General features: G+C 37.4%; 1 protein-coding gene across 1 annotated transcript in view; it reads left to right on the top strand.

Moving 5' to 3' along the window:
* TRPM7 (transient receptor potential cation channel subfamily M member 7) overlaps positions 1 to 16190 on the top strand; it is a 53498-nt gene that overhangs the window by 12007 nt on the left and 25301 nt on the right. Inside the window, exons 2-8 of the mRNA XM_072345313.1 lie at positions 7999 to 8078; positions 10349 to 10387; positions 10911 to 11109; positions 12760 to 12973; positions 13454 to 13578; positions 14140 to 14311; positions 14897 to 15071. Coding sequence (XP_072201414.1) covers positions 7999 to 8078; positions 10349 to 10387; positions 10911 to 11109; positions 12760 to 12973; positions 13454 to 13578; positions 14140 to 14311; positions 14897 to 15071 — 1004 coding nt within the window. The remainder of the gene's footprint in view (positions 1 to 7998; positions 8079 to 10348; positions 10388 to 10910; positions 11110 to 12759; positions 12974 to 13453; positions 13579 to 14139; positions 14312 to 14896; positions 15072 to 16190) is intronic.

Here is a 16190-nt window from a genome sequence, read left to right as displayed (position 1 = left end):
AATTTGCTTCCCTCTCATTCTACTTTCTTCATCCTATTTTCATCTCTAACAACTCTGCTGTAGAGAGTTGACCAGAATGTTTGCTTCCCCTACTGTAGCTAGCAAGTAATGTCTTGCTTGTGTGCACAGATATACAGGCTGGGAGAATGAAGAGAACAGAAGTGAAGACAGTATGCCCTACCACAGCTCCACGATCTTGCCCATGAGTAGTTCCTCTTACCGAGGAAATAAAAGCACTTCAGAGATTGTATGACTAATTCCTGTCTCAGACCACAAGTCTCGTACTTTAAAACTAGCCTAATATTAATAATTTCTCTGATCTGAATTGATGTGTGTTGACTACGTAAAATGAGTTTTTAATAGTGCTCACTGTAAAAGTGAACAAAATTCCAGATCTGTTTCAAACAGCTCTTTGTGTGTTTGCTGATGGGCCTTGTTCCTGATGCTGGTAATTCCGGTTGTAATCATAAATTAGTTCTTGTTATTGTGTCTAAAGACAAATGATATGAAACTTCATCATCCTTAACAGTGATCTGGTGCTGTCATCTATTTTGCATGTGTGCTGCTACGTTCTTTTGCTCTTCCTCTCACCTGTGCTACTCAGAAGCATTATAGATATGTAATAATTTAAACATGGGTACAAGCCTTTCTTGTTTGTTTGTTTTTAATTTTAAGGCATTTTTAATTTAAAGGTAATGGCAGGGTTGTCTGAGGCCAACTATGTCAAACATCCCTTGGTGATAACAAAATTCCTTTGCTCTAAGTGAGTTAATAATAGCCTACTTGAGTCAGTGGGCACCAAAATCCAAGCTGTGATGATAGAGAAGTCCCTTCATATGACATTAAAAATAAGTCAGATATGCCAACAAAACAGTAATAGGTGTTAGAGCAAGACCAACAACATATGCCATTGCAGTTTGATTTTGTCATTCACATGTGCTTTAGCATATAACTCTATAATAATCAAATGTTCTTGCACTTCATGAACAAGAAAGGGAGGGACCTTCTTTAAGTCTGAAGCTCAAATAGAACAGAAATGTGTCTTTTCTGCATCACGTGAGGTTAACTTGCAGCCTGTATGCTGCTTATGAATAATGGCAGCCAGAGCTGAGCTTATGATTTGAAAGAAAATTTGAGGGTAGGAATAATTATCTGGGTGGTGGCAGGAGCCCTTCCTCACCACTGTGTTTCCTGAGCTAACTCGTTTGTCACATCTGTGATTGTACTCACTGTGTGATGGGGAAGGGACAGTCAGTGGATCCAGGCTCTGCGGATTGTTTTACCTCTGATAACTTGCTCCAAACATCATTCCTTCCAAAAATAAACCAGGAGTTAATGGGATGCCTGTTCATACACCCTGCATGGCATACATGAGGTGAGCCTTGTATTTGCAAGAAATGGGAAGTATGAGCTGAACTAATTCTCTCCTGCAGTAAATCTGGTGAGGCAGAAAGTGCAGGGCTTGTAGCAGATATGCACAGAATGGCCCGCTGTGCCCTACAGGAGGGACCAGGGAGAAGGGCCATCCTTGATACTCATAGTAAGTGACCTAATTAAAAAAAAAAGGCTTGGCATCGTTTCTTTAGTGTGTTGGTAAGTGTGCTGACTTAACTTTACCTTCCTGCTGGTGTGTAGGCTTGTGATGTGCAGACGACTAGAAGATAAGAATGGCTGTAGACTGCAGATATATCAGTGCTGAGAGAGGTGAAAATGATGCAATTTTATCACTGTTGTTGAGGAAGGAAAAGTAGATTGTGTATTTAAAAATGTAAGCTGTTTGGGATTGGCTTATTTTGGTGCCTGGACATCCTGAAAAATTGAGTTTTGAATGAGGGACTCTGGAAGAACTAAGTAGGGAGTATATGATATGGGCTTGAAAACATTTCTATTCTGTCTTTGTTTTTTATATAGAGTCACTCATTTGAACAAAGAAAAGTGGGTATTAAAGTTAAAAGTGCAGGCTGAAAAGCTGTAGCTGTATTCTTCCTGTGGCTTCCTGTGTGCTCCTTTTCTGTCCTTTTGTTTCACCTGTCCCATCTGAAATAAAGGCTTCAAATCTGGGGGTTGAAGAATTCTTTTCCTTTCCTTTGAAAACTCAGTGGATTAATTTCTGGTTTGTTACTTCTAGATCATGGCTTTGGTGTATGAGCTATTTTGCGTAATGCACTGAGATCTGTTTGATCTCGGAGCTCACAGAAAACCATTTTGGTTCTTCAGAAGAGCTAAATTCTTTTTTGCTTGTTATTTCATTGGTCTGCAGAATTGTGAATGTTGAAATCAATTTACCTTCCCTGATTGACAGCAGCGAAACTGGTTCATCTTCTTCAGTTTTCTTAATAAAATTCCCGATTCTGTAGTTCAGAGCTGGGAAATGAAGCACAGAATGCAGTGTCTGCCGTTCCCTCCCCCGCTCTGTTCTCCCACATCGGGTTTGTTCTGAGCTTCTCCTTGAATGAACTATCTTGCAGTTAGGGAACAGCTTCCTTCGTAATGGAGGAAGTGGATTGTGTGTGAACATAAGAAAGATGTTGCTACATTATGAGATACGTGGGTTTTGTTCTGGTTTATGTGGATGAAAAATGAAGGCTTTGGAATATTAAGTTTGGTATACGAACTTGTGGTCTTCAGACTTAAGTCTGCAAAAGAAAACCAACTCTGTTTTGTTCTTTGCACTTGTTTGATGGAGAAATTCCCGCAGGAGCTGCCCAGGATCTGAATAGCACGTTGGAATCATTTTTGTCAAGTTTGAGAGAGCACTGTAAAAATCGCCTTTGACGAATCCCAAGTATTCTTTGCATCCAAAACTGCAGACAGATTTGGTGAGTTAAGTGGTGGCTGTGTTACGTCAGAGAAGAACTTGACAAAACAATGGCTGCTCTGTTAGAGACCTGGGCTGCTGTGAAAACTGTTCAGAGCAAATCTCCTGAACTGTTCCATAAAGAACAGGATTGTTGAAGATTTGTTTTCGGCACTAAGGGAGCCATTGATACAGAGATGTGTATCTGTGCTTGCTGACTCAGTTGAGATGTGTTTCTGAATGTGCCGCACAGTAGAATTGATAGAAGATACTCTTTGACTACTCTTTTTTCACTCCCTGCTTCCTCAACAGTTCTTATTTGAAGTAAAAAATAGTACTTTTTGGCTGATGAGGCCAGTGTTTTCAGGTCTGTAGTAGTGCTTTCATTGGTGAAACATTTCAACCCAAAGAACTAGAGCTGCTTGGTTTCCTATGAGTGGAGTTTAAACCAGGTGAACTCTTCTGCTCAGAACAGGATCTTCAACATAGCGAAGGCACCTGGTGCAATGGGACCTGCCTGTGTCTGGGCTGTGCAGGTTCTGTGACAGGAGGTGCTGTGCTGCATGTGAGGAAAACACAACTGAAACCACCTCCTCCTGCAGATGAGACTTGTGGTTGTTTCAGAATAATAATAAAATAACCCAGATGTGGACTGAAGGTAAAATAGCCCTTCCAGTAAATAAATATTAAACAAGGATTACAAGTCAATGCAGTAATGCAGTATCCTTCATTGTTGAGCGTGACATTTCATGTTCTGTTTTCTGTTGGGACAGATGAAAACACGCTTCATAAACATGTTTTGGCATTATAATGTTTAGGCATGTGATTTTTACAGCATTGCACATAACGACAGACGTTACTTATAAGGTGTTCAGGTTCACTGATACCTTAATTGATTCAAGGACAGATTTTGTGGCTGTTCTGTGTGTGTTATGTATTCGGTGGCCAACCAGTGCTACTTTTCTTCAGCCATCTTCTAAATACAGTTTATAATGCTGTCTGACTAAATGCTTTGTTTTCTTCCTCTCTCCTTTAAGAAAAAAACCAAACTAATAAACAGGTAGCCAACAAGCAAACAGTAATTACAGAGGAATGTAATTTTAAATTGGAAGGAAAATAGATGAGTTACAAGTCTGGAGGTTGCTGGAGCCAAGAGTTTAAAATGAACATGAGGTGGTTTGGTGCCATGTATCTGCTACCTTTCCCATTTCTCCTCCCATCTGCTTATGTACTTGATGTTAGTAAAGAAGTCCCGAGGACTTTCTGCAAGTCTCCAGGTGTTTTCTTGAGGAAATGGGCTGTGCTCTCAGGATTTTTCAATACAAAACTTTTCTTTGTGATATGTATGCGTAGCTGCTGCCTCTCAGGTAACTCCACCCCATGCACAAAGGCTTGGTTCCCTCACTTAACTTGGACTGCACGTTTTCAACATTGCTCGGTTAGATGGTAGTGAGAACAAGTTTAGCGCCACGCCTGCTTGAAACTGCTGGAAATATTTGCAGTGAAATCCAGCACGTATCTTATTTATGTCACCTCTTGACACAAGAAGTTTTGTGAATTCCCAGCTACTTGATAGGGATTCCCTTAATTTGATCCCATATTCACACAGAATCACAGAATTGTAGGGGTTGGAATTATTCATCCTAGTTTGGGTTTATTTGGTTTTATTCAACGTGACTACGGAAGCAGTAAGGTAAAAGTTGGTCTGGAATTTCTGCCTTTCAGCTGTATCTGCAGGAGCCCGGTGCTCGGCTGTGTGTTAGCTGAACAGAGATCACAGTTCAGTCCCATGATACAGCACATGTTTGACCAGCGGAGTGAGTTTCTTAGATAAGAGTGTGTGTGTGCTTACATAAGAAGTAGTAACTTATTAGCGGACAGTTCCTTGAATAGACAAGCTAAAGGACGTTCTTGAGTATAGAAAGTCTTTCTACAAATGTTTTGAAGTTTATTTTGTTGGTTGTTGGAGGCCTAAGCAGGTAGGGCTGCTCTGTGGCAGTGTTAACATGCCATGGTTTCCACTGTATCTGCCTGTTTTCAGGCTTGCTCAGCCTGTCTGTGACTGTTCTTTACCCAGAGAGAAACCTCAGCTTTTTGGAAAACTGGAGGCAGTGGAGAAAGAATATACAGCCTACTTAGATCTAAATGAAGGACAAATAAGATTGCAAGATCTTTTTCTTTAAAAACTATTGCCTGTATTGAACTACAGTTGTGGTATAAGCAAAGATTTGAAAGCTGGAATATGAGATAGCATAGAAGGTGATATCACTTCTAAATTTGAAACTGAGGTCTATGAAATCTGTGTTATCGGACTTCCACTGAAGTCATGGTATGAAATATTCTGTTTGTTTATTTATTTCTAATCCAGATCAGTTTCCTGATTCAGCTGTTTAATTCAATAAAAATGGCTATCAGAAGAGCTGTTGCGTCGGTATGCGACATTCGAGTGTTACGTATTTGGGATAAGTTTAAACTTAGTTTTGTAACACATATTCTATAACTTAGAATCCTTCAGCAGTATGGAGTCCCATAAATCAGTAGAAAGAATAAACTGATTTTTTTTTTTTGAATGTGAAGTTTGTGATTATCAGCCATAGTAGTATATTTACTACTGCTGTATTTGTGTTCCTCGAAAGCCTCGTGAGGTTTTGCTAAGTAATCTTACCAAACACGAAACTACTATGCGGAAAGTAATTTAGACCAAATTCAGATAAACAAAGCGAATTTCAGAATAGCTTGGTGAGTTGTTACAGTAGTTCTGCTACTGCTTAGCTGTCGTCTTGCTGTAGTACGTTGGGTAAGGAACTCTTACAAAGCACTTAATGTCAGATGAAGGGGGAGGGTGGTAAGCTCTTTTTTTGGGGGGGAGAGGGAGGGGGGTAAGAATAAGCAATTCTTTATAGCAGATTGATAATGTTCACAATTATATATATATATATATATACATACATATATATTTATAATGCATATATATATGCACAAACATGACCTCTTATTTTAACTTAATCTTAGCTGACAAATTAATTACAGTCATTACCTCTAAGCAGTACTTCCTTAAGTGTCCTCACATCATCTTCCTTCTTCGTCTGGCCATCTCAGCAATGTTATGTAATAGATCATTTACAGGGAGTGTAATACTGTGTGTCACTTCTCCCTGTGTTTTTTAACATGATCCTCACCCAGCTATGGGAAATGTCTCTTGCTTTCTGTTCTTTTTGTTTCTTTCCTTCCCTTGCCCTACTCGTTGATTGGTAACAAGACTGAAATCAGCAGGTTCTTTATAAAATCTGTTGTGATAAGTATTCATTTGAGCATAGGAATGCTACTGAAGAAGGACTGTTTTAATAACACTATAGATCCCCCTTTCTGTCAGTAGTACAGGTGTACCCATGTGCTGCTGAGAATCCTTTAAACTGCTGAAGAATAAAAAGAAATACTTGTAGAATGGTTCTTTATAGAAAAAAAGACCAAATCTAACTGGTATTTTACTTTAAATTTTCACGTCCACTTATTATGAGAACCACTGTTGTGTCATGACTGTGTTCCTTGTCCCCAGCTTTGATGACTTCTTATTAACAATAAACAATATTGCTTTGGAGTGGTTGACGCAATTACACGTGGTTTCTGTACTTATGATTTCAATAGCTGGCATCTTACGTCTCTGAAAGCTTGCTTCAAGGTATGGTTTTAGCCAGCTGACTAAAACATTTCCATATTCTCTCTCCTACTGTGTGCAAGCTGTCTGTCTTCCACAATTGTTTCCCAGAGATGTACCTCTACCCTTTCCCTGCCCTTCTCCTTCCTCTGCTGGGAAGCACTGGTAGCATTGCAGCTTCCAGTCCTCTTGCAAGTAACTGGTGCCCGTCCTGGTGTGAGGCCAAGAGTTGGGACAGCAGTTTGTTGCTGCCTTGACAAATCCATAGTCTAAGTTCGTTGAAGAAAAAATATTGGAGGTTGGTCACGATGAGCAATGTGGGAAAGCTCTGCTGAATTTGGGAGAGGTTTCGAAAGAGGGCAGGCAGTTGAAGAGCAATTTTCCATGGGCCAAACTAGCTGGTACAGTCCTACTTCAAAAATTTGTCTGCATTATCTTAAATTGATCTCGTAATTGCAGTGGGTTGAAAAATATGTATTTACAGAAACCTGTTAGTAAAAAATGAAAAAGAAATCTTGGTTTCTTCATAGCTCCCACAGAGCTCTAACAGGTACCTGAGAATGGCACATACCTGTCTTCCCCTGGATAGAATAGAGCAAGTATGAAGTTTCTCTAAAGTTTTCTAAAGGTAAAATATAAATGTAAAACAGAGCAAGCTGTCAACAATGAAGAAATCTTAATGTAATCTTAATAAGGGTTTAAGGTAATATTGCATAAGGTGCAAACTGCCATCCCAAAGCTTTATCTTGTTTTGAATTGCTAAAAATCCGTCTGAGTTCCTTTCTCAATGCACTGCTGGAGCCTGACGCAGGCATCATATAATCTGGCTTATTGTGGAACACAGTTGTAACATACACAGTGTAAAGTGGTTTCTTAAACAAGCTGAATTGCAACTGTGACCAGCTATTAGGACAGCTAAGCATTTGAGGAAGACAATATCCTTAATTTTATGTTTTGGAACACATTTCAAGTTTAAGATTAAAGCTCCACTTAGAGATGTTAGTTTTCTATTGAAATGAAAAGCTTCTTGATGAAGATAAAGGTTATGAGCTGATTACTATCCAGACTATCAGGAAAGTCAATTAGAAAAATTCCTCACCTGCAATTTCAAGATGAAAAAAATTACCCTATTAGAAGAAGCAAATAAATGAAACCACTGTTATCTCAATTATCCTTTCATTTTTTTAATGAGTTTTTTTTTTTCTTGGCAACCTGGGTGAACTAGGTATATTTTGAACAACTGTTTGTAGTGTTTTACATCTTTATTTGCAGACTGCAAATCTCTGTTATTAAGATCTAAATAACAATTTCAAAGCTAACATTTAGAAAGGTTTATATATAGAATGAGTTAGTGTTACTTTGTGGTTCTGCTCATCTCAAGTTGTAGGCACTGTGAGATGCTGTTAGAGCTGTTATAGGGTCATACATATTTGTTAGATGTGACATGGCTTCCTCTTAAATTAAAGGAGTTCTAATTCTTGTTTCTTCAAAAAGCACTTTTTCAGTGTAAGGTTTAATTCTCTGTTACCATTTTTTTGTTTTTCAGTCACAGAAATCCTGGATAGAAAATACTTTCACCAAGAGGGAGTGTGTGTATATTATACCAAGTTCAAAAGACCCCCACAGGTAGGAAGAATGCTTAATGTTATTAGTCAGTCTCTACTAAGTACCGTTCTTTTACTTCACTGCTTTTGTCTGGGCCTTGTCACTCTGTGTACCTATTATTTTTTTCTTCAATCTATTTTGCTTTGCAAAAATCTCTAATCAGTGCTCCCCTGTTCTCTGTGCTGCTTTTTACCGGTCCTTCTAGTGATGTCTGTAGTGTCTGCACTGTGGGCTGATGGCTTGGTTTGTTGGTGTGTTTTTTTTTTAGTTGTTGTTCCTTTTTTTGGTGGCACAGTTCTGAAAAGTGAGAAAGTCTCTGAGAAACAACAACAGTGTGACTGTATGGTAAAATGTAAAATCAGACCTGACAGCGAAATAAGAAGGGATGAAGAATTTGTAGAAAAAAATAAAGAAAAATGAAGATTGTGATAAGGATGAAGGTGGGAGTAGCTCCTTCCAAATCAGACTTCGGAGGTAGCTCCAATTTCTGAGAATATAAATGAAAGAAAAATAGTTCAGGTATCAAAAGATTCTGTATCACATCTAGTTGGTTTTCATCCTTTAGGATCTGTAAGGAAAAAATGAATTTGAAAAATGGGGAAATACCTTTCCAGAGGGGAAGCTGAGATTAATGAAGGACATCTTCCGTGTCTCTGGTTCTGTTTTATTGTATACTAATTCAGAGATAAGAAATTAAGCAACAGAAACGTAACGTTTACTTTCACCAATTGTTATAAAGATGATTTCTTTACTCCTACAATACATGAACTTGATGTGCATAGTCACAACATCTGTGTTGCAGATGAAAGTCAAGTAGAATCTGAATTGGTATTTTAAGTAGTTTTGTCTATTTGAAATATGAACTATTGCCCTTAATTTCACATCAGCATTTTCTTTTTAACAGTTGAGAAATGATAGAAAACCCTATTTCAGTCTTTTCTGTGGAAAAAAATTATAAAGCAGCTTTGTTCTTTTGGGAGCAAGGTATTATTTTATGTCTAAGAATTTGTTTTTAGGAAGAAAAATAACAAAGTAAAAGCTTTAGAATTTTGAAGTTAAAGTAAATAATTTGCTGTGTTCCTTGAAACCATGTGATGTGTGAGAAGCATTTAGAATTTATAGCCATGATTGTAGCACGGAAAATTTACAAATGCAAACAAAGTAATTAGGAAGCTGTTAAAATTCCCAGAGCATTTCCCAAAGAACAAAGTGATCTCCTACGCTTGCCCTTTTAGGTTAACTCGTTTACAGTATAGGGACTTTACAACTTTCCTATCATGATGTCCTTCAGACTCAACTGTTGTTTTGCTGCTGCTCCTGAGTTGGGTGTAAAAGAACGAGATGCAGATGGGAGAATTCTGTAGCTATCCCTGAGCCATACCTGTTAGCAGAGATATTTATACTTTCAGAACTGCTAGAGAAAGTCTGAAGCTAAAGGTGCAGTATGAAAATGTAGATGATGAGTAGCTGAGTGTAACTTCTAAAGAGCACAAAATTAAAACAAATTATTTCTCCTGAGAGTGTGAACGTTATTTAAGGTTCTTATATAAAATATATAGCTGTATGCTCTTGCATACCAGCTCTTAACTGTGGTTGTGGTTGAATAAAAATTGTGGAAAAAGTGATAGAATTTTATATCAGCTACGCTACTGTTAAATATTAATAAAACAATTCTCAGGAAAACAAAAGTAATATTTAAGATGAAAGAGGGTAAAAATAAAGATTTGTTTTTATTTAATAAACTTATTGTGTAAAGACACTTCTGAGATTTGTTCAAACACGTCTTTTTCTGCAGACGCAGCAGGAAAACGATGGAATAGCCTTCCCACATAGGTAGCTCAGCTTGAATGTGTGTTAGTAGTGCAGAGGCAATGATGTGTTGTTAGAATTTGTCAAAGTAAATGCCAGTCTAAGTAACTTCTTGGCGCCTGGCAAACTGTTTCCATTTGAGTGTTTCATAATCCAGGTTGAAATGTTCTTGGACTTCAGATACCAATGGTCCAAAGACTACAAAACAATTTGAAAGCTCAGAGTTGAAGGTTTCACATTTATGCATTTTTACTTGGAAAGTCAACAGCAGTCACAAAAATTAGAGAAGTTACCATGTTTAATGTAGGCAAACTTCTGCAGCTTGTTTTCCTCTTACTGTAGTGCAGTAATCTTTTTGTAAGCAGGTGAAGTAGTACGAGTGGCATTTGATCAATCTTTGTTTGTTTGTTTCTCCACCCATTCCCACTCATCCCTTAAAATTTAAGCTGATGTTTACTCATGTATTTAAATACTTCTTATAGATGCCTTCCAGGATGTCAGATTTGTCAGCAACTTGTCAGGTAAGCGTCCTTTTCATGAAGGTATTTATCACTAGTTTGTTTTTTTTTTCCATTAAATAATCACTTTTATAGTAGCAGTTATAAAAGTCTTGATCAGTAATCACAAGGCACTGTAAGGTTAGATATAAAACAAATGTAACTAATGGATGAAGAACTGTCTGTATAATGTAGATCATCTATTTATGTAACTTTAATAAAGTACTTAGGTCGAAGAATCATTTTCAGTTTTTAGTGTCCTGGCTATATAAGTAACTATATACTATAAGTATATAGTTACTTCTGGTTTCCTACTTTCTGTTGCAGTGATCTTCAACATTTTGCATAGCAATTGTGTATATTATTGTCATTAATTATTATCTCAAATACATACAGTAACAAGGCTTGCTCTAGAAGAGAGACTTACATAATATTTAGCATCTTTCTAAATCTAACTAATCTCTGTTATGGATAAAAGATTTATTCTCTCATCTTGTAGTGACATATTTATTCAAGTATTCTAAACGATAGATATGGTTGGGTGCAGGTGCTGTTGTGGCCGCTTGGTCAGACAACATGCTTGTTTTACTGCAAGTCTCGCTATGAAATACTCCGATGTGAAGCTAGGTGAGAACTGTAATCAGGAAACAGAAGAGTGGTCAGTGGAAAAACATACAGAACAAACATCTACTGATGCTTATGGTGTCATCAACTTTCAAGGTGGCTCTCATTCTTACAGGGCTAAGGTATGTATGGCGATTAATTCTAAACTAGGACTTCTTACTTTAAATAACTTGATACAGATGGTGGATGTTTAGTTTAATTTTTGGCAGTGGAGGCTGAAGGATGAAAATGATGTTTATTGAGGCAAAACAGTGACCTCTGTTATCATAGCATTTCTATTGTGATCTGAAGTCTAATTTCCTTTATTTTAATAACAAAAATCACTCAAATCTATCAGAATTAGTTGAATTCACATATGAGTTTGCCTTCATGTTGCAAATGGTGGCAATTCATATTCCTTTCATCAAAATCTTACATTAATAATTCAGTGTCATTTTATCAGACCTCATTAAAATAAAAAGCTTACTCATCAGTGCTGCTGCCTACACATTGCTTTTAAATGTTTATAGAATCTGCTAAATAGCACCTGCTATCTGAGCCCTCCTGAAAAATCATTTACAATTATGGACAGGTGAAATATTTGATTAATCTAGTAGATTTGGTCAAAATTATTGCAGCATAATCAAACCTATCAGAACAGCCAAGTTTTTTGGGCGAAGGGTTATTTAAAAACAGGGATGCTTGTAATTCAGAATTCTGGTAAATGGCCCTTAATTCACAGGTGCATGTTTAACAGAAAGGCTGGAGAACTGGAAATTCTGGCATATGCTCCACAGCCTTTTTGTGAAAGGTTTCTAGTTGTGATGGAAATTAGTTAATGCTCATGCAATTTTATCCTTGCTAGTGATACAGTGTAGCTCCGGTAGTCCAACTGAAGCCTTTGTTGAGGAAGCTGCGTTCTTTATGCAGCCAGCAGAGCCCCCAGGGGCAACCTGGTGCTCTAAATCTGATCATCTCTGAAGAGAAAGGGCTCTTTGCAGAATTATTTTGTGTTGGTAATAGCTGCATATTTGTTTCTTCATACCTACAGTATACCTTAAAATTGGTACAAATCCTTTTCTGGGAGCACAGAAATAGCAAGTTGCCTGTGGCTATTTCTGATGGCTGCTAATGGGGTTGCTAAAATGAAGTTATTGGGATAGCGATCTTTTTAGTTAGAACATTATCCAGATTGGGCTTAATTTGTATGTCTTCCCCCTCCTCTCTTATACAATATATATCAAAGATGCAGAAGTATTTTTAACTGACTGATAATCTACCTAATCTTACGCTGATAAGCACAGCAAGATACAAAGCTCCTGTTAGTGCAATTTCCTGTTAAAGAATTTAGATTTCCTTCCCATCAGGAATAGGGATGGAAAAGCTAGCAAATATCTTTCTGTAAAACTTTTCACAAGAAAATTCAAGCCTCTCCCTATTAGGTAGCAGAACTATTAATATTTCTGAATTTCTTCAAATCTAGAGATGATCCAGTACTTTCTTTTTTTTCTAGAAGGCTGTGCCAATGAGATGGAATAATGTGAGCTTTCTGTAGTTATTACCTTTCTAGAACTTGCCTTCAAAACTATCCATCGTTTTGTCCTTAATTTTGAAAGGTGTGAAGTAAGAGTGCTCATTCATTGCATCTGCCATGGTTTGGGAAAGTAAATTACATTTTTCATACCCATGAATAGGGAAGTATGTCTTGAAATACATCCTGGTTCTTCTCTTTACTAATTGATTCTGTGATCGTTTCCTTTAAGAACGTTTCAAATCTCTTCTTGTGTCTGCAGTATGTGCGATTATCATATGACACTAAACCTGAAGCTATTCTGCAACTTATGCTTAAAGAATGGCAGATGGAGTTGCCAAAGCTTGTTATCTCTGTACATGGGGGCATGCAGAAATTTGAACTTCACCCACGCATCAAACAGTTGCTTGGCAAGGGTCTTATTAAAGCTGCAGTAACAACAGGAGCCTGGATTATAACTGGAGGAGTGAACACAGGTAAAGTACCAATGAATGTGCGCAGCTAAGAAGATTATAGTTTATAAAAGCCAGAAGTCTAAATGAATGAATAGCTCTGTCTTGAAGTAAATCTGGAATTTGATCAAGAGAAACTAAAATAATACATTTTGAATGTGTGTAGCAGGAAAAGCAACATGAAGGGTGGTGGTGGGGTGGGACGTTGGGTGGGTTGGTTGGTTTTAGTTTTAGAAACTGCAAGAAAAACTTGATGCAATTTCAGCAAGTAGGTTAAGGTGCTGGAGACTCCGTATTTCTTCCTGTGCTTACGCTTGCTGTGTTGACTTACTAGTACACGGTACTTTGCCCTATACTTATGGGTGTACTGTGGGTACTTTTTCTGTTGCATACAATAGATTCCCAGATCCTTACAGGCCCAATTAGCGAATGAAATAGTTGTATTTCTTAACAAGTTGTGATATTTGATACATTGAAATCTTTTTTGTGTACAAACACAAACAGGTGTTGCAAAACATGTTGGTGATGCTCTAAGAGAACATGCTTCCAGATCATCTCGAAAGATTTGCACTATTGGGATTGCTCCATGGGGAGTGATTGAAAACAGAAATGACCTTGTTGGAAGAGATGTAAGGATAAATTACCTAATTGAAATGATGATTTACCTGCTTTATTTTTTTTGACAAATCTGCTCAAGAAGTTTTTTTTATTGCTTTGTATCTTTGAGGTGTTTGCTTTATTGTTGAAGTGCATTGACGTATGTGACTTATTGCAAGTTCATTAGTGTAAACTAGTTGCAGAGTGCTAATGTGCTAGAGGAGGAGCTTGTTCTTAAGCACTGGATCTTATTTTTTTCCCCTTACTGATAATACTGGATAAAATAACAAGAATGCTGAGGTATTACAGAGAGCTCATGTTTATAGAAGGGGATAAATTTTGATGTCTTTAAGGCTAATGTTTGTGAGAGCAATTTTTCCAAAGATGCCTTTTCAAGGTATTTTTTCTGTGCACTTTCAGAATAGAGCTCTTTTGTGATCTTGCATGAAACGATGCTGCTGCAGCTCTTGGTGAATCCTGACCCACAGCAAGCTTATGTTTGTCATTTCTTGCTGTGTCTAGAAATATTGTTGAGTTTTACTGAGGCAAACGTGAATCTCTACAAGTAAAACATATTGTGTGCTTGTGTTTAGGTGGTTGCTCCATATCAAACCTTGTTAAACCCATTAAGTAAACTAAATGTGTTAAATAATCTCCATTCCCATTTCATTCTGGTGGATGATGGAACAGTTGGGAAATACGGAGCAGAAGTTAAATTGCGGAGAGAACTGGAAAAAACTATAAATTTGCAGCGGATCCATGCAAGTAAGTAATTCTGGTCTGAGTGGTGCTGTGCTTTAATGAGTAAGGTGCTTTCATCAAGCATTTGAGTGGAAAAAAAAAACAAAACAAACCACAAAGATCAGTCTGTTTTGTATGTTTTAAGTCTGAATGATTTTTCTGCAAATTTCAACTGCTGCTTTGGTCAGAGCTGAAAAAGCAGTCAGTGCAGGTGATGAGCAGAAGTTGTCCTGTAGCTGGTCAGTGTGTTTAAATCTGTTTCCTTTTGTTTCAAAGCATGGGAATGGTACTTAGAAAGTAATTACTTTTCTCATCGATGTGTGATGCAGTGCAGACATATTATCTACCATTGTTACTGCTTTTATGTAAATAAAAGTGACAACTTGTTAACATCTATGTGAATATATAACAATCTCTGTTAGTGTCTCTCCTGTAACTCTGGCACTGAAACTTCTTTTGCTAGACCTGGTAAAATGCTTTCAAGTCTTATGCTTAGTTTTTTGTTGATGCTGACAGTGGTGAAAAAATGTGACTTAAATATTAAAACACCTTTTTTTTTTTTTTTTTTTTTTTTTTTTTTTTTTTTTTTTTTAATGTACAACTTTATAGGAATTGGCCAAGGTGTACCTGTGGTAGCACTTGTGTTCGAAGGGGGCCCCAATGTCATACTTACAGTTTTAGACTTCCTTCATGAAAGTCCTCCTGTGCCGGTGGTGGTATGTGAAGGAACAGGCAGAGCTGCAGACATACTGGCATATGTTCACAAGCAAACAGAGGAGGGAGGGTAAGCCCTAGTACTGCCAGCCAAACTGGCAGTTATATGTCAATGGGTTTCAAGTGCATTCCTTTATGAATTGGTGCAAGAGCTTTATCCATGGAAAGGCAAAAGCTGAAAGAGTAGAATGTAACCTTGCACGTGATGTAGCTTTCCAGATTTGTTGCAGTAACAGCTTTGGCTGAAGATAAAAGTCTTTGCTAGTTCTAGGTTCCTTCTATATGCTCTGTACCAGATGCACTACGTACCTGAGTGTACTTGCAATTAGTAATACTTATTAAAGGTTAGGAAAAGCATATGCACCTACATCCTAAACGAGAGGGAAATGTCTCGTGTAACTGAGGTGTGGCAATTTTGTTACACTGCTTGACTAGAAAGTCCCACTCTCTGTTTTAATGATCTATTTCCGCTGGATTTTAATTAAGGCACAGTAGCTCAAGTGAGAAAAATAAGACAATTATGAAGTGTGCACAATAGACTTGTTAAACAAAATTCAGAGCTGCCCAGGCCTTCCAGAGTTATGAGAATAACACAGAATAATGTCAACCAAACTGCTTGAAAGTACCTCTTGACTACACTGAATGGAAATATTTTAATCCAGTTAGCTGTTGTTTAGTAGTAACTTTTCAGAAAAGAAATTTGTTTCTGTACTGTTTCTTCTGACTAGTCTTAAAATGGAGCTTTTTACAGATTTATGTTTAGTGTAGAAAACACTTAAATGTTTAAGTATAAGTTCAACAAGTGAAAGGAATATACTTGTGTTCCACAATACCTAGTGGTTTCTAGTCGGTTGTCAGACTTGCATTAGCCCTTAAATGTAATTGGATCTTACTTGCAGAGACTGCCTCAGAACCAAGAATGTAGGGCTGAAATGTAGCACTAAACCAAAGAGTTTTATCCATAATGAGTAAAGTCAAAAGCAGATCTTATTCAGAGGGATGAGTGCACAGTATTTTGTGTCAAAATATTTTAGACAATAGTGTCTCAGATTTGGCTATGGGAAAGAAAGGGAGAGAGCTCAGTTACTTTTAGGAAACAAATTACAGTCATAGGCTAGGCAGCCTATGCTTCTAAAGGTTAGCCAAGGTTTAGACACAGGAACGATAATAAGCTTATAGGTTACACAAC

The sequence above is a fragment of the Excalfactoria chinensis genome, chromosome 10, assembly GCF_039878825.1.
Source record: "Excalfactoria chinensis isolate bCotChi1 chromosome 10, bCotChi1.hap2, whole genome shotgun sequence".
Taxonomy (NCBI): domain Eukaryota; kingdom Metazoa; phylum Chordata; class Aves; order Galliformes; family Phasianidae; genus Excalfactoria; species Excalfactoria chinensis.
This window is presented reverse-complemented; position numbering and strand designations above follow the sequence as displayed.